At 38.4% G+C, this 19,671-nt stretch overlaps 1 protein-coding gene across 4 annotated transcripts in view; it reads left to right on the top strand.

The window, feature by feature from the left end:
- Positions 1-19,671, top strand: part of LOC147111946 (serine/threonine-protein kinase DCLK1) — a 508,995-nt gene that overhangs the window by 467,010 nt on the left and 22,314 nt on the right. For 3 of the 4 annotated variants that reach the window (XR_015079783.1, XM_085999354.1, XM_085999356.1), the window contains one exon: positions 4,828-4,941. Coding sequence is in view for 3 of the 4 variants with exons in the window: in XM_085999354.1 (XP_085855480.1) it covers positions 4,828-4,941 (114 nt within the window). In the remaining variant the exon portion in view is untranslated. Of the gene's footprint in view, positions 1-4,827; positions 4,942-14,701; positions 17,947-19,671 lie in introns of those variants that run through there. The other variant, XM_085999355.1, reaches the window with a different exon arrangement.

Genomic DNA, 19,671 nt, shown 5'->3' with positions numbered 1-19,671 from the left:
TTATGTTGTGGTTCAAATTCTACTGTTACGCAATGCTGGGGTTACCTAGCCTTGGCTTACATTACTGCACTTTCGTTGGCATTGCTGGGAGCATATATGCGAATATTGTGGGTCTATCATCAAAAAAAATTCCAATTAAAAATACATCATGGAAAATTGCATTTCTGGTAAATTATATAATTCTATTGGTGGACAGAAACATGTAGTTTGCTCAGAATGCCCATATGGAAAATAGTATCCTGGTAGGGTAGCAAGTGTCCTATTTTGCTTGAAATCAGTTTTATATATATTTTTGAACAATCATATTTTTAATTGGAAGGATTTTGGCAGTAGAGGCACAATGTGAGTGTGATTATTTCTAACAGTGCCAATTAAAGAAATTTCAGATAAACATTTATCTAATTGTCTTTTTTTTTATTTCCAATTTTAAAAATGATAAACTTGAAAATAACATGCAAGATTTAAGAGACAACCGAATCTATGTAAAATATTTGCTGCACATAGTTGGACTATAATAATATAATAATGCTAACCTGCTGCTCATGATTTGTTAAAGACCACTCCCATACTCCAGGAAGTAGACAGCAAACAACTACGACTGAGCTAAGAACTGTCAATTTGAAGTTAACCAGTCTGGCAAGATAATTTCTGTAAATATTGCTTTGTCCCTTTTTTTTAATGAACCTTTTAAGAACTTTGCTAACATTCCTGTATTACTTTAACCAGAACGTGTTCATTTTCCCACAGTAGACGATTCATAGAGGATTTTAACTGCCTTTTTATTTTTCTCTTTCTCAAGTATTTTGGGACCCCTTTCTCTGTTAAAGGTGCTTTATAAATGCAAGCTGTTGTCGATAATTCATTATATTAATTTCTTCTAATTTTATTGCATGATATTCAGCACTGATGTTTTATGTAACATCTCATTAGTTGCATTTGTTACTCATAGATTCTAAAGAATAGGGCCAAAAGTTTCGGCTTTGGGCACAATTGGCGATCTGGGCGCAAATTGTCCTGAAAATTGCGCTGGTTTTGCAAAGTGAATTTTTTGCTCAGGTTTTCACTCAAACTGATTTGCATATCGCCGAGTGTAAAATCGTCCGCCAACTAGCACAATCAGACAGCGTTTTATAACATAATTTCTTTTTAAAATAGTCCTTGATATGTTTAAGAGTGGTAACCTGGTGCAGTTTTATTAATACAGCTGAAAATAGGTTTATCACAAAATAATAAGCATTTTTAATTGGAGTGTCTAGTTCACCATCTACGAATAACCCGATTTTAAACAACTGAAAACGACTTTAAAAACTATACAGAACTATTTACTAGTTACATTGGTGTAAAAATTATATTTAAAAGCTTTTAGAAGGTACCTGTTAGTGCCCTTGCATCTTAAAGAAAAAGCTTAATTTTAAGAACCCCTTTGAAAGCCCACAAACGGGTGCAATTAGTGGAAGCTCGCCATGGTGATTAATTTGATCTGGGGGCGTGGCCAGTTTTGTGGGCAGGGCCCGCTTCCAGCGTGATGATTTTTAAACTAGTGCAAAAGATCGCGGTAACTCGATTTATGCTGGACATAATTCGCACTTGGAATTCCTCAGTCATTTGCACTTGTTTGGCCGATCTTTGGTGCGAATTGTACTGGCGGAAACTCCAAGCCTCAATTCTTTAAAAAAAATAGCTAAATATCATCTGAAATTCAATAAAATAACACACTTACCTGGAATTTTTTAATATGAAAGGAATTAAATCATATCAAATCTGACTCCAAGAGAAAACAATGGCCCAGAAATTAGGATCGGGGGCTTGCCGCGCGTGCAAGCCCCCGATGTGCACTTACCCGGCGCGCCGACAGCTGAAGCCTGGGACTGCTTGGAATTCCTGTCACTGGCCCAGTTCAGCTGTCGGCGCACTGTGCTTGCCTGATCCAGCGGCGTAGTTAGTGCGATGTGCCGGCTGGGATCAGGTGAGCACTGGGCAGCCAATCAGGGGAGGGGAAACTTCATTCATGAGTTGATAGTAAGAACTGTCAAACTCATGAAAACTACGGGCGCCCAAAACACTACTTAAACTTTAAATAAAATTTTTAAAAACATCCCACTAATTAAATGAACTATAAATAACTTTAAAAAACTATTTTAAACAATTAATCAAATTTTTGAAAAAAATAATTTTTTAAGAAATCAGGTCTAAAAATAAACTTACCTTACTGTAAAGTCCTTAAAAACAATAAAGCTGTGGAAAAAAATTTATAATTTTAAATAATAGACCACTTACCTTAAAGAATCAAGTCCTTACGCCTCCTTTTTACATTTCTAAAAAGTTCAGGCACTTACACACGGGCAAACCTGTCAAAAAGAAGGAAGTTCAACGCGTGCGCGCAGAGTCCTGCGCGCACGCATTGGACCTCTGAACCCCTTGGAGGAAATGCCGGTTTCCCGCACATGCGCTGTGCATGCTGAAATCCGGCACTTCCAACGGGCCCACGCGTGAGTACCCCGTCCGTACTCACGCGTTGGGACCGGAATTACTGGCCCAATGACTATTTCCAAGTCAGTGTCAACAATACTGATAAAAGGAACAAACCTTCCATCTAGAAAATGTTATAACCATTATAATTATTGCAGGAAAACAAATAAGGGCACATGTGTCACTTAAAAGCAGCAACTGCTGTGATACCAAAATGTGATAGTTATGCTATGAGCTGAAATCTTAAAAATTACAATCTTGGAAGTAATGGGAAGTGTTGAAGTTCCCTTTCACTTCTGGGATCTGGATTTGAATACATCCCAAATGGATGAAATCTGTGTCTACTCTTGTGGCTCTAGGGGTTCCATGTAACATTAATTTGGGCAGTCCCGTCTCAACTGAACATCTGGCTGAAAAAAATGAAAAATTCCATATCACCGGGAAAAAAATGCCCCTATTTTAGCACTAATTTACTACAAGGAGACTGAATTGAGAATTAGAAATGTCACTAGTTTAGTAGAGGGTGATAATGTTCAGTTTTAGGCATGTTGTTGGGCAGAGTAATAGGGTACTTCACTCTGCAGCTAGCTGTGCTACACCTGACCTGGGAGTGCTTGATGCTGACAATGAGTGCCTGAAATAGGAAAATGTTAACTTCCCCAACTCTACATTCCTTACCTTGATGAGCACAAAGATAAAGTACAAATCTTACTGCTCCCATTTTCAGCATGGCTAACAAGGGAAATTAGGGATAGCATAAGATCCAAGGAGAGGACATATAAATTGGCCAGAAAAAGCAATAGTAGCTAATGTTACCCCACTATTCAAAAAAGGTGGTAGAGAAAAAGCGGGGAATTATAGACCGGCAAGCCTGACATCGGTAGTGGGGAAAATGCTAGAGTCCATTATAAAAGATGTAATAGCAGAGCACTTGGAAAGCAGTGACAGGATCGGACAAAGTCAACATGGATTTACAAAAGGTAAATCATGCTTGACTAATCTACTGGAATTTTTTGAGGCTATAACTGGTAAAATAGATAAGGGAGAACCAGTGGATGTGGTGTATTTGGACTTTCAGAAGGCTTTCGATAAAGTCCCACATAAGAGATTAGCGTGCAAAATTAAGGCACATGGGATTGGGGGCAAGGTATTGACTTGGATAGAGAACTGGTAGCGGACAGAAAGCAAAGTGTTGGAATAAACGGGTCGTTTTCCGAGTGGCAGGTAGTGACTAGTGGGGTACCGCAAGGATCGGTCCTAGGACCCCAGCTGTTCACAATATATATTAATGATCTGGACGAGGGAATTGGATGTAACATCTCCAGATTTGCAGATGACACAAAGCTGGGTGGGAGGGTATGCTGTGAGGAGGATGTCGTGAAACTCCAGTACGATTTGGACAGGTTGGGTGATTGGGCAGAAACATGGCAAATGCACTATAATGTGGATAAATGTGAGGTTATCCACTTTGGTGGCAAAAACAGGAAGGCAGATTATTATTTGAATGGCAATAGATTGGAAGAAGGGGAAGTGCAAAGAGACCTGGGTGTTCTTGTGCACCAGTCGCTGAAGGTAAGCATGCAGGTGCAGCAGGCGGTTAAGGCGGCAAATGGTATGTTGGCCTTCGTAGCAAGAGGGTTCGAGTACAGGAACAAGGATGTCTTGCATCAGTTGTACAGGGCCTTGGTGAGACCACACCTTGAGTATTGTGTGCAGTTTTGGTCGCCTTATCTGAGGAAGGACGTTCTTGCCATGGAAGGAGTGCAGCGAAGATTCACCAGGCTGATACCTGGGATGGCAGGAATGACGTATGAGGAGAGATTGTGTCGATTGGGCTTATACTACTGGAGTTTAGAAGATTGAGAGGGGATCTCATCGAAACCTATAAAATTCTGTCAGGCCTGGACAGACTAGATGCAGGAAGGATGTTTCCGATGGCCGGGGAGTCCAGAACCAGGGGTCATAGTCTAAGGATAAGGGGTAAGCCATTTAGGACGGAGATGAGGAGGAATTTCTTCACCCAGAGAGTGGTGAACCTGTGGAATTCTCTGCCACAGAGGGCGGTGGAGGCCAGTTCATTAAATATATTCAAGAAAGAGTTGGATATATTTCTTAAGGCTAAAGGAATCAAGGGATATGGGGAGAAGGCAGGGACAGGGTACTGAATTTGGATGATCAGCCATGATCTCATTGAATGGCGGAGCAGGCTCGAAGGGCCGAATGGCCTACTCCTGCTCCTATCTTCTATGTTTCTATGATGTCAGGTTGAAATTTTCAAGAGTGGTGCAAAACGTATCTAAAATAAATATTTTTCATTTAATGACTCCCCTTGCCTTTACTTTTCTTCTCTTCATGTAGGATGATGGGTTGCCAGAGAATGAGTATCAACTGTCAGTGGCTGGAAAGTTACAGAAACACTTCAACACAGGCCCCAAAGCTAGCAACACCACAGCTGGAGTGTCTGTGATAGCAGTAAGCATCAATAATTATTAATCATTCAACTCTTTCCAGGAAAAGACAGTATCCATTTTGTAGCTGGCATGGTTAAAATTGAAAGAAACATGATTTTCCCTTTCTGCAGTCTCTTTACAAAGTGCCTAATTTTCTCTTTACTCCCCCCCCCCCCCCCAAAAAAAAACACACATTATAATGCATTAGAATCTATGGGAACTGTAAAAGCTCTACTATTTATTTTTTTAAAGACTGAACTTTGTGCAAAGAGATATATACAGAGCACAGTGATTTCCATAGGTTATTATAGTTTCTGTAGGCAAAGCAAAATGGATACTATAAATTAAACAGCTTTGGTGGTATTTGTGTACAGATGTTCAGATATTTTTGCAGGTTACTTAATGAATGGAACAAGCAGTACATTAATATTTTCACCATAATCTTCCTTTATGATTGGCCTTGATAAGAATTTTATAGTTGGAGGGGGAAAGATGGTGAGTCGCAGAGGGCTACAAGAAGATGAGCCAGACCTGGAAAGGACTTAAGATTATCTTAGTGTAATTTTGATGATAAATGGTTCTGTCATCATATTATATTGTACTGCATTGGTTTAATATCCATTCATACAGATTATGAGTTGGAAACGTGGCAATTACCAAACTTTAAAAAAAAATTCTGACCATTCCTTCATTTTAATATAAAAATGTTTTTGTCTGGAATAACTTTCTGCTGGCCTCATTTTATTTTGCTGCATATTTTACAGCATCAGATAACACAGTCTTTGAACTATTTGCTGCCCTAGTGTAGACTAACTCTTTTTCCCACGCTATCCCAGACATAGTGGTTAGAGTGATACAACCAGTGAACACATCCCCAGGTGATGTCATTGCCACTTACATGTCAACTAGCAAGGAAGTTTTTGAGGCATGCAAGGTTACACCTGTATATGTACAAATTATACATGCACTGCCACAGAGAGACCTTAAATCTGGCACTAATATAAAAAAAATGGAGTACTGTAGTACCAAACTTGGATTCCTTCAGTAATGCATCCTTGGAGCACCACTGTTACTGCTGCAGTTCAGGGAGCTGCATGGGGTGATATACTGTATTGCAGCTGGTAAAAGCTTCCAACACAGCACCAGCATATGGGCACACTAAAGAGTAGCAGAAATAAGACCAGCAAAAAAGTTGACTAAGCCATTTTTGTACCTCCATTCCTCTACAAATCTTGACTCAGTTTTTAGATTATTCAAAATAAAAAGGATGGAAATAAATGTAAAACTATAATGTTACGGAACGTTGTAAAATATTTACATTTTGGTATCCATAAGAAGTCAAGAACAAGAAAAGTTAATTCAACTCAATGAAGCTAATCCCTCTAGTACCCTAACTCTCCCATTATTGTTTTCAGCTGCCTTAAGGTTTTTCATAACCTAAATAATGAGAAGCTTTCTAAACAGTGAGAAGTATAACATACATAATCACAATACAAAGCAGTAATCAAGTGTGATAAAATCAGAAAGACATCAAAGAAAACCTGTTAGTATTAATTTCCAGTTGCGGCACAGCATATGTACAATTTACCTATATGTACAGGCAAAATGACCGCCACAATGGGCAAAACCTGGTCTGCAGCATCAATAGGTTGTCTTCCTTGTACTTCAATATATTAGCAATACACTGTGCCATGCAAATAATATGTGAATGCCAGCAGGATGTAAAAGCACAACAGCACTTTTTCTTTTTATAATTGTTTTGTTATATAACCTCTTAGTACACAAATTCAGAAAGTGTGACAAAATGAGAAAAATATGGACCTATTTTGTAATTTTCTATTGTTCATTTTTTAGCATGAATGCTGATATCCATTCTTGATGCCTCCACTAATGATCTGCCACTGAAATAAAAACAGAAAATGCTGGAGGTACATAGTATCTGAAAGGAAAAAAATGTTAATGTTTCTGATAGCAAGCCTTTGTCAGGAAGTTAGAACCGATGGGCCTGCAGTCTATTTCCAGTATTTTCTGTTTTATTTAAAATTTTCAGCTTTCACACTTTTTCTTGCTCTGTAAGTACTTAAAAATGGCAGACTCATTCCTTCTTGAGTTTTCCCATCCCTACCTATAGAGAAGTACTAGTCTCTTCTTGCAACCTGCTTCTGGCATGGGTAAGATTGGGTGTTTTTCAAGTGGATAATTACAGGTATAAACCTATGCATATCTCGCCAACACCCAGTATATTGGAGTAGCATGGCTTAAGGAACACCAAGACTCAATGCATTGGAGCACCGTTGCACCAGCATATTGGACCATCATGACAAAACTACATGGGAAATTATTTAAGAGACTCTCTGTTATCTAGCTGTTCTTTGTCTTGTTTTATGTGTGTAAATTGGTTGCTGGACTTGCTTTTGTAGCAACAGTGTGTCTATACTTCAAAAGTAATCCATTGGCTGTGAACTGCGTTGGGACATCCTGAGGATGTGAAAGGTATTATATAAAAGTAAGTTCTTTCTTCGTGAAAAGAACATTATAGAGTACTTCGAAATGTTCTTTTCAATAAGAGATACAAGTGCAGCTATTTAACAAACAGATGATCTGGTCATTTATTTCATTGTTGTTTGTGGGAGCTTGCTGTGCACAAATTGGCTGCTGCATTTCCCTACATTACGACTGCGACTACACTTCAAAAGTAATTAATTGACAGTACAGCATTTTGAGATGCCCTGAGGTCATGAAAGGTGATCTACAAGCGCAAGGCTTTCTTTTCCTTTGACAGACTCCTAATTAATTTTGTGTGGAATTTTGTGGTGTTGATTGGAAGTGTTGACCATAGCCATAACTATATTTCCATTTTACTTCAAATTAGATTTTCATAAGCTACAGACTCCTCTTGTTGGCCTTTTTGATTAAATGTTGTTTCAAGTACATTCTTTATTGCCACATAAAACATTGTCAAAAATATGCTGTTCTATATGGGAAAGTATTATTATTACACATTTTTCCTCACAGAGATTTTTGCACTGATACAGAAGGTTTATTTTGAGGGGAGGGATGAAAGAATTGAGGACAAATGATTAAATCAACAACCTAGAAACAGCAACAATTTGATATATTTTAATGGAATGATGTCCATTTGTTATTTCATACATTAAAAGCTTTGCCAAAGACTGATAATAACATTTACACTTCATCAAATACTACTTCATCAAGTAGAAATAGCCTATTTAACCTTGGTTAAAAGTAACCTAAATTCCTAATTATATTTACATTACTTTGATGTCAAGTCAGTTTTTTTGCCCTTTGATTGTTACAGAACAAAGGGATCAGCTATCAATCAGAAATAAAATGCCTTTAGTATATCAGGTTATGTTTAACTTGTTTTGAAAATGTTTAATATGACTGTGAGAAATGTTAAAATTGGGCTACAGTAATTTGGAAATTACAATCAGCACTGTGTTACTACAGTTTGATTACAGGCAAAGCCACTGGTTTGAAATCTCCACAGCAAAATAAGAGAGTGCAATCCCAAAACATTTGTGAAAATCCTGTAATCCCATATAATAAAAATGGAATTTTGACATATTCAATCACCACAAACCACAAAAGGTCTTAATTATTAACCAACTGAATCGTAGAATATGATCCCCCAAACACTGGTAAAACCCCTAAAAACACATAGTAATAAAGGATTTTGAATTTTTTAACTATTATACGGATTCTAGTAATTTATAGTAATTTTATCATTTGAATTGCTGGCTCATTGGCATCATTTTGTTAATATATTTTGTTAATATCATTTGATTATTTGCACTATTCCATTTGCATATCTTGACAATAGTTTCATCCAATCCCAAAACATATCTTACCTATCCCACTTCTCTGCAAAATGTAAATTTATAAGGTATGGCAACATTCCTAGTGGATTTTAAATAATTATTTAGAATGTTATGCTTATAACGTGGTAGCAGATTAATACCTATAAAGAATGGAATCTGTTACATGATTTGAACAAAAACAGAAAATGCTGGAAATACTCAGCAGGTCACTTCCAGCTATTTCTGTTTTTATTTCAGGTTTCCAGCATCCGCAGTGTTTTGCTTTTGTTTACATGATTTGAACACTTGCTCCTCAAGCAATCAGACAAATAATCTATAATTGCAATGAGTTTATGGCATTAACTCCTGCATAGCATCTAGTACAAGGTGTGTGGTGCACAATAGTTTCTGACACAATCTAACAGTGGGATACAGTGATTGTAAGATTCTTAGCCACAGTGAAGGAAAGAAAATCCGAATGGTGAGACAAGCAGAGTTATGCACTTCTTATTTGCAGAGGCCTAGAAGCAGTAACCAGCTTGCCCAGCAGCTTTGGCAATGATGTGTCATATGGGGGAGGGGGAACTAAATGGGAGAGAACCAATAAAAAGAGAACTATGATATTTTTATTGTATTTAAAAAGATATTTCCTAATAGCACACTAAATATTTTTGATATTACAAAAAATAATTTTAAATGTTCCCATAAAAAAATTATATGAATCTATATTATTGTAATTTGAAACTACTTGAATTGTGAAGTCAGAAATGTAGGCACAACTTACTGGTCAAAATGGGATCCTAAATTAAATAAATTATACTCCTGATGCTACAATGCTGCAAGCTTAATATTTTAAATAAAGCCAGAATCTTCTAATGGCTAAGTAGATAAAGGCATCCTGTTGTATGGGCCCAGATTTGCTCCTTAGTTTGTGCTAAATTAGATAATCTTAGCTAGGATGACAGCAGGGGCCTGTGTCCTTGACCAAGAACGTGGAACAAAATGGCCAGGATTCCTCCTTGTGATTGCTATTCAGTAATCCCTGCTGAAAGTGCCTGTGTGTCAATGTCAAAAGAGGACAAAGCTGAGCTTTGCTGTGATGGTCATGTGACAATACTGTTGAGACGTAACACATAAGAATGAGAATTTTGGAATGGTATTGGAAGGTTCCTACCATCTGTGCACTATACCCCAGCATAAATTTTACTTTAAGGATGAGAGGAGGAAAAAAAGAAATTGAGTATTTTAAACAGTGTCTGGGGACTTCTAACAGAAATTGTACGGTTACCTATTCCAATGATTCATCAAAATTTGTGGTACTTAAGTACAGAGGTCAAATGATACTTCTGATGGCAAGCGTAAGTTTTAACTTGGGCTCGTACCTGTAGATATGGTTATAAACACACAACGAATTGATTTTATGTCGATTTTACCAATGATTTTCTATTAAGTACTAGGATCTGTATCAGTTACAAGGTAATGTATGTAAGCTGCCATTGTTAACCCTTTAATGCTTATTTGCGCTCCTTTCTAGTTATTTTTACAGACATGTCTCAGAAGCTTTTTTTACCTCACAAAGTGCACTTTACATCATTAAAAAGGATGGATGAATTTAACAATAAAAGAACTGTTAAGCTTTCAGTTGGAAACATTTTTTTAAACTCTACCGCATCTAATGAGAGGATTGGCTGCTGCACAGTATAGACTAAGTTGTATGTGTCAGAGGAATCTTCCAGGAAATGACTTTTCATGGAAATAAGCTATTTCAGTTTAAAGTTTTGAACTTGAAGTAATTCACATATTACCAAACACATTTCTGCACTAGTTTTGTTTTTGACCCCAGGGTGACCATAGGACTTCAATCAGATATGTCTTCTTTGTTCAACTCTTCGACATGTTCTATGAGTTGAGAATAACCTCTAACCTCTAACATATCCTGTGAGGCCAGTCATTTCTTTTGGGGTCAGGCACTCAGTAGCTAAGGTTTCTAACAGGATATGCCTGGTCATGTGGAGCTGTTTTCTCATGTACAAGTCTTAGAATATCTATGCCATTCAGATCTTTTTAGTCTCTTAAGCCTAAGTTATATTTTCTAAAATATATTTGATTTTAACTAGTTCAGCATTTAAATAACTGTTTTATATATTTTAATATTCAGTATTAAAAACGTACACAAGAATCTGACCACTTAGATACAATAATAGTCATAATGTTTTAAAGGACCAATATAAGAATTATTTAATGATGGCTGTTAGAACAAAGAAATTGACACTAGCACAAGTTTTTTTTCTGCTGCCACTCTCAACCGTGTTTCACTGCAGAAAATATCCCTGCACAACTAACGGCATCAATTAACTTAGCAGGAATGAAGCCTTCAAAAATGCAGTTATTTAACTTCGCAGAATCTGAAACTGCTGTTGTACTTCTAGTCTTCCAACTTATTGAGACATGACAAGGTTTCTAGATTAAATTCTCTATTGGTAAATCAGAATCAGGTTAACCTTTTGTAATTAATTTATTAAAATAAATGTGCTCACGAAAAGCTGTAAATAACGTGTTATATTAACTTATTATTTAATGCAAGAATAGTAATAGTATGAGTAGTGTAGTAAGCTCATAAATTGTAAATTTCCCAATACAATTGCTCAATCCTATGTTTAAAAACATTTTCAAGCCATCATTGCGGTATTTGAAAGGGTCATTATAGTCGATTGTTAAAAAATGGGAACTTTTAAATAACATACAGAAGAAAAATGAGAATTAACCAATCGCAGGAGATTTAACTATGATTTTCATTAATGGCCATTGGAGGAGCTATAAAAACACTTTGCACAAACTAAACTGCCACCAGATGGCATCTGTGGACAAGAGGTGGCTTCCATCTGTTAGGAAAGGCAATGCACGTGATCAAATGGAGAGCATGGATTTAGCTTACGGGCAGTTTCTTTAAATAAAAAAATTGTTATTTTGGTAACGTGCAAGATGTATCAAAGTACAACAAGAAGTATATTACACTTTATACAGAAAATCTTTATATTAATGGTCAAGAATATGCCTTTTTTTTCTTTTATAAATCTATGAAAGCATTCTTAAAAGGTCAACAGATACATCAAGTGTCTCAGCTTAAACTGATATTTTTAGCCTAGAGTAAATAGACAGCCATACAAAAAGGATTTTGGTAATATGGTACCATGATTTTCAAGATGACCATTTTCAGGAACTAGCAGCATCTGTTAGAACAAATAAATAAATAAATCGATCATACAACATCCATTTTAAAGATGTTGACAGTGATACGAGACAAGACCTCAGTTTAGCCAGACCTACTAACTGACCTGCATTTGCAGTTTTGATTAAACTATGGCCCAGAAATTCGGGTCGGGGGCTTCCCACGGGTGTAAGCCCCCGACCTGCACTTACCTAGCGCGCCGGCTGTTGAGCTGTGGGCCCCTGTGGAATTTCAATCTGGGGCCTGCTCCAACTGCCGGCACACAGTGCTTGCGTAACCCAGGGCGCAGTTAGTTCGATGCGTCCCCTGGGATCACGGGGGCCATGGGGAGCCAATCGGAGCAGGGAATGTCCATTCATAAGTTTACGGGCCCCAAAACATCACTAAATCTTCAAATACATATTGTTAAAAATCACATTTTTTAAATAAACTATAAATTACATGAAATAACTATTTTAAACAATAATTTAAATTTTTGAAAAAAATAATTTTATTTTCTAACGGGGCTAAAAATAAACTTACAGGAAACTTTCGATTTACTGGCACCTAAATAACCAGAAATCTCGGTTAACCGGCAAAATTCAGGAGTAGGTTCAGGTAAGTTTTACTTCATATTGTACTTGCCTTCCTCGATCTGTTGCTGTGCAAGGGTGTGGCTGCAGCTGTTGCTGAGCTACAGATACGCTTGGAACTTGTGGCCATTGTTCTGCACCTGTTGCTAAGCAACAGGGTTTGTTGCTTTATACGGAGCTCTCAGCTCTCCGTATCTTTTACTATAGCGCTCGGTTATCCGGAATTTTTGATGAACCGGCACCACGTCGGTCCCGTCGGTGCCGGAAAAAAAACGTTTCCTGTACCTTGCTTTAAAGTATTTAAAAATAATAAACCTGTGGAAAAAATGTTTTAATTTTAATTAATTCACCACTTACCTTGTAAAAAGCAGGCCTTATGCCTGCTTTTTATATGTGTAACTTCTGGAGACTTACCCTCCTGGGAAAACCTGCAAAAAAAAACGTAAGTTCGATGCGTACGCGCAGCCTCTCCTGCGCACGTGTTCGAACTCTGAACCTCTTTCAGGGGAACGGAAGTGCCGGTTTCCCGCGCATGCGCAGTGCATGCACGAAACCGGCACTTCCATTGGGCCTATGGGTGAGTACCCCATGCGTACTCACCCATGGAGACCCGAAGTTCTGGGCCATTAATATCTGAAAATTAACAATATGAACTAATTCTGTGTCTTAGGCTTTTAAGAGCCATAATGCCAAATTCATTATTTGAGAAAGAAATTTGTACTATACGTAATATTAACTCTTTCTCAATGAATCAGATCAAAATTGGACATCCTAGTTTTTTGAAAATAATATAAATTCCTGAAATTTATAGAACTAAAACCATTATACTAAGTGTTAAGCACTGCCATTTTTGTAAAGTATGTTATGTATTTTTGCCAACTCATTTATGTCCAAGAATATTTATTGAGGTGACAGATCATCTTTTAATGTAGAGAAGGTGTAAATGAATAGAACTTTCAAGTCACTGCCTATATATTATAATCAAACTATGTGCAATTCTTAACATAAGTTGTAGTGTATACTGGAGGAACAAGCATTTTTAAAAGGTTTTTAAACCTAGGTGTTCCACACCCTCACCCCCAGTGGACCACAGGACTCCATGTATTTCTCTTAAGCTGGTAGTGTGACACATTCCAGGCTGTAGGTTATAGACATTTAGCCAATAAGAGACATGCTTATAATGAGACATGAAAACTATGTCCAGTCATCTCTTGCATTCCCTCTGAAAAGAAATGTCATTATAGCAATGGCAATGCCCTTTGCCTAACCATTCATATTTGAACTGGTATAACAAACCCCAAGTGTGGCAAATGGATTGGAGTGACAAATAGCTCTGGAACCTCAAAGCCTTGGTCAGCAAGTTAAGAGTTGAGAGGCCCACTGTTGTGCTAACAATGAGAGGTTTGTATTTGGTACAAGAACATTAACTCTCTAAGCACTAGTTCAGTGTACTCCCAAGTAGCCAATGCAGAAAAGGATGGTTTATGACCACAACAATAAAGATATTATGGGAGAGATTATTATTAAAATATAAGGAACAATGTGCTGTGAATAGATGTCATTAAAAATACTTAGTAACCATATATAGAACTATAGCTAAGAGGAATATAAAAGCAGAGAACATTATGTTGGTGTAAGAAGTTGGATAACTTTTCAGGCAGCATATTGCCACACATCAAACTTTATCATTACAAATCTGTGAACACCATTTGTATTTAAAAAAAACACCTGTCATTTACCATTACTGACTGGGTTAATCTACATTAAACTGAACCAGATTGCTAGGTATTGTTTTGCCTGGAATCAGGCGAATTAAATTAAAATGGTCTGCAGTATGCAATATGCTGAATTAGTCCGATGTGTTGTGATTGACTCTGTGGTTGAAATTATTTTACTACTTTAATACTGCAGCTTGTTACAGTATTATAGAGACTGCATTTTATGTGAGATTTGCATGTTATTTATACTTATGTATTTCAACATTGAGACTTTCCTAATCCTGCAATTTGACCTTATTTGTAAGTTTGATAGTTGGTAAAATGTTGCCAGAGTAATGTCTATAGCTCAGTATGAGTAAGTAGCAGGCTGGCCTCGTCATGGGTCTGTTGGGTATGGGGACACAATGGCAATCCACTGAGTTGCCGATTTCTCTCTGCTCAGCTGGACCAGGGGTTTTCCATCAACCGATCAGAGTCATTGGACTACTACCAGCAACCAGGAATGTATTGGATAAGGTATGAAATGGTGCAGTGCCAACAGTCAGTGTTTCCATGACAACGTGCTGGCAGTCTCCATTAACCTTACTTCAGCTGTCAGTTTATGCAACTAAAACTGTGCCTTTGATTTATCAAGTCCATATGCTGCTTTATCAGTCTCATTTCTATGTACAAACACCAAACCACTCATTTCCTTTTCCACCCATGAGTCACGCTGACATTGCAAGCTTTTACCCATTCAAATTATATATGTTGTACTTAAATTTTCATCATTTTACATTTAGACCTGCAAAGTAACACAGCCGTAATCAGGTTAAAAAAGACAGCCTTTTCTTATTGCAGTGTTTTGCATGTACTGGAAGTAGATATAAGATCTATCTGAGTAGATCAATCATGAGCTGATTCAGTCGCACACTCAAGTAGTGTTTTTCTATTTTTAAGCCTATACAGTTGTTAATCTGATCCACTTTTCATACATTCTCTTTGGAAAGAGGTTTCAATGTATGCTGACTTGGCAGAAAACTAACTCCTCATGTTACCTCTCTCATAATTTTGCCTTTTATAAGCTTATCACCCCACATCCTCCATTAGGTTGTACAGTAGGTAACTAAGCCATAGACTTAGTTTTTATTTTCATTGCCAATCCTGGCTCACACTTAGCCAGCTGGCTTGTAGGACTGCCCATCCGAAAATTGGCTTGTACTCTATTTTAAATATAAACTAGTTTTATATATTTTTTTGTTTGTTTTAGACTTTACAATCTTTTTCCAAACACATGTCTTCCAATTTAAAATCAAATTTGTCACACTTCCATGTATTCTCACCCATGTGGGAGAGGAATGATGTAGGCTGTGACTCCGCCAGAACCATTTTCAGGATTGTATAGCAATGAGCCAGCAAATCTTTTACAAGTCAAGTTGCACACACTTTTTTTTTCTCCTCACCTCTCCCTCAAAATAGAAGAACTGGTTCACACTTGATGCTCCACTTAGTTGCTTCGTTGAGATTTGATTCACCTGAGGAAAGCAGGTTTGAACAGTAGACAATTCTGGGACATGAACATTTGTTTCTTCTGATTAAGAGTCAAATGCTACCTTTTAGCTACTAGATCACCCAGAGAGCTTTTCATTTTAAAGAGCGAGGGGCCATATAAATAATGTTGAATGCAAGCTTATTTCTGCAAAATCTGCATTATCCTTCCCTCATTACTACCAGATCATTCTTCTTGAAAGGGGAGCGTGGATAGTTGAGTTGTGAATTCCTCTTCTGGTAGCAATGCTGTTGCACGAATTAGCCAAAAGTAATCTCTTTTCCATAACAATGTAGGCAGATTTTCATTTTTAACCCCAACTTGTAATATGACAGAGCAATAATAAGACAATGAAGTACCAATACTGAATACGAGTACAGATTACTCCTAGCAGGTGTAAATATTGTGCATCCTGTGGTAAATTTAGATTTTAAAATAGACTGCTTGTTCAACTTCTGTGTTATTCACTATCAGTCAATAGCTGCATGCCACTTGTCACATTCACAATAGCATCTTGTGTTTTACTTCCACATATATGTTGTAGAGCTTGCTTTAAGTGTTTGTCGTGCTAACTGAAGAGAGTTCCTGTTTATTCTACAGGGTATGAATTACCATTAAGAACTAAGTTTTATTTGATTTCAAACAGTATTCAAAACGATGACAGTTCTTACGAATGTCATCAAAGCTTAGCGCCAATGTCATGCATAAAAGTAGTCTCCACAGTCTTCACGTAGTTGACAAAGTTTACATAGAAAGGAAGATTGACTTACCCATGTTATCAGAACCTGCTCGTAATCCTACCACTAGTTCTGATGACTTGGAGGCAGCGGGAGCTTTTTCTTTGTGCATGGGCACAGATTCAATCTTTTAAGACACATACTTTCAAACCAGGAACAAAGGCAGAAAAAATTTGCATTTATCTAGTGCCTAATTACATCCTCATATGTCCCAATGTCCTTCACAACCAGTGCATTACTGTTTGAAATGCAGTCATTCCCCCATTTTGAAAAGTTTTTTTCAGCAGGTTCAGTTTTTAGGCAAACGCAGCAGCCTTTTTCCATGCAAGTTCCCCCACACAATAAATAAGTCAAATTACCAGTGAACACGTCCTACAAATAGCTATTAGGATCATTTAATATCACTAACAAGATACCCTTTATTGCTTTGAGTTAATTCCTTTTTGCTGTAATGAACTACAAGGCTCGTCATGAAAACAACTTTTAATTTTCTCTGGTCTTCACTTAGCAGTAGCTTGTGTATGCTCTGCCCATGTGATACTACTGCAATTACTCTGCGCTTTCAGCCTTAATACCTTTAAAGACCTATTGGTCCCTTTTATAGCAGTCTCCTTACTTACTAATTCAGGTATGCATCGAGAACATTTCCTTCATTTGACTTCTACATTTTCTATGAAAGATGCTTCTAGCTAGGACACAATTCTGTTCAGATGAAAACATCCATGAATCCTATTCCTTCTTTAACAAGACAGAATACCCTCGGCTAAAAAATCCTTCCCATTACCTGCATAAGTTAGCCTCATCCTTAGTAGTTTTGCTGGTTCTTATTGGGAATTCTTAACAAAATATTTGGGTTTAATCCCAATAAGCATCACCCACAAACAGGGATTATTTCCCTCCAGTGGCAGTAGCCTCTCCAGGAGATTGCTTATAATAAGTAAACTATGGACTCCTTGTTTTTGACTGTTGAACCATTATGCTAAGAAGACTCCCATCATCAATAGATCATACTGGATTTTCTACAAGTGGGTCTTTCTGCTGGTAGTTTACTGTTTCGACATTGAAGTTCCTTCACAGATCAGCTAAGAGTGTTATCATAGTTTGTGTCCAACAAACTAGGAAAGAATCAACAGCATGGTTACTACTAGTGATTTTACACATCCCTATACCCTTTATAGGTAAAACAATGGCCCCATAAGGAAAAGAAATAAGTGGTAGAGCTAAAGTGCTATGCTTACAGACCTGCCCTATTTTCAATTTTTGGGGTTGGATAGGAGAACTATTGTTGAAGGAGGTTATTGGTTTTACACATCTGGCCACTCATTCAGAACAGATTGTAGTGCTTCCACTGAAACATTTTTAGAAAAATGATGTATAAACTTGAAACAAATCTAATTAAACAACTATAGCCCAATAAAATGAAAATTGTCAACATAACTAGTGGTTTTGAGCGTTATAAAGAGCTTAGCTGCTCCAGAACCAGCTGTGCCTCTAGCCAAGCTGTTCCAGTACAGCTACAACACTGGCATCTATCAGACAATGTGGAAAACTGCCCAGGTGTGTCCTGTCCACAAAAAGTAGGACAAATCCAATCCAGCCAATTACCGCCCCATCAGTCTACTCAATCATCAGCAAAGTGATGGAAGGTGCCATCGACAGTGCTATCAAGCGGCACTTACTCACTGATGCTCAGTTTGGGTTCCACCAAGACCACTCGGCTGCCGACCTCATTGCAGCCTTGGTCCAAACATGGACAAAGGAGCTGAATTCCAGAGGTGAGGTGCGAGTGACTGCCCTTGACATCAAGGCAGCATTTGACCGAGTGTGGCATGAAGGAGCCCTAGTAAAACTGAAGTCAATGGGTATCGGGGGGGGGGGGGGTGGGGGGGGCGGAAATGCTCCACTGGCTGGAGTCATACCTAGCACAAAGGAAGATGGTTGTGGTGATTGAAGGTCAATCATCACAGCCCCAGGACATCGCTGCATGAGTTCCTCAGGGCAGTGTCCTAGGCCCAAGCATCTTCAGCTGCTTCATCAATGACCTTCCCTCCAACATAAGGTCAGAAATGGGGATGTTCGCTGATGACGGCACAATGTTCAGTACCATTCAGAACTCCTCAAATAATGAAGCAGTCCATGCCTGCCTGCAACAAGACCTGGACGAAGTTCAGGCTTGCGCTGATAGGTGGCAGGTAACATTCGTGCCACAGAAGTGCCAGGCAAAGACTATCTCCAACAAGCGAGAGTCTAAACACTGCCGCTTGACAATCAGTGGCATTACCATCACCGAATCCCCCACTATCAACATCCTGGGGGTCACCATTGACCAGAAACTTAACTGGACCAGCCACATAAATACTGTGACAACAAGAGCAGGTTAGAGGCTAGGTATTCTGCGACTAGTGTCTCACCTCCTGACTCCCCAAAGCCTTTCTACCATCTACAAGGCACAAGTAAGGAGTGTGATGGAATACTCTCCACTTGCCTGGATGAGTGCAGCTCCAACAACACTCAAGAAGCTCGACACCATCCAGGACAAAGCAGCCCGCTTGATTGGCACCCCCTCTACCACCTTAAACATCCACTCCCTCCACCAGTGGCTGCAGTGTGTACCATCTACAAGATGTACTGCAGCAACTCGCCAAGGCTTCTTCGGCAACACCTCCCAAACCCACGACCTCTTCCACCTAGAAGGGCAAGGGCAGCAGACGCATGGGAACACCACCAGTACCACCTCCAAGTTCTCCCCCAAGTCGCACAACATCCTGTGTTAGAAGTATATCGCCGATCCTTCATCATCACTGGGTCAAAATCCTGGAACTCCCTACCTAACAGCACTATGGGAGTACCTTCACCACACGGACTGCAGCGGTTCATGAAGGCGGCTCACCACCACCTTCTCAAGGGCAATTAGGGATGGGCAGTAAATGTTGGCCTTGCCAGCAATGCCCACATCCCATTAAAACAAATAAAAAAGAAAAAGCTGTGGGATTGTGAAGCTAGTATCTTGACTACCAAATAAAATCCATAGCCTAGAATGTCCACGCTGTTTTTTGTGTAATCATGGTGGGGGAGGAATTTGGGGTGGAACTTTTTTCCACCCCTTTCTAGCCAAATTGATCAATTTCAATGGGAGTCCCATCCATG

This window comes from Somniosus microcephalus, chromosome 10 (assembly GCF_052327205.1).
Source record: "Somniosus microcephalus isolate GS21.2 chromosome 10, FLI_Smic_1.0, whole genome shotgun sequence".
NCBI classification, from domain to species: domain Eukaryota; kingdom Metazoa; phylum Chordata; class Chondrichthyes; order Squaliformes; family Somniosidae; genus Somniosus; species Somniosus microcephalus.
This window is presented reverse-complemented; position numbering and strand designations above follow the sequence as displayed.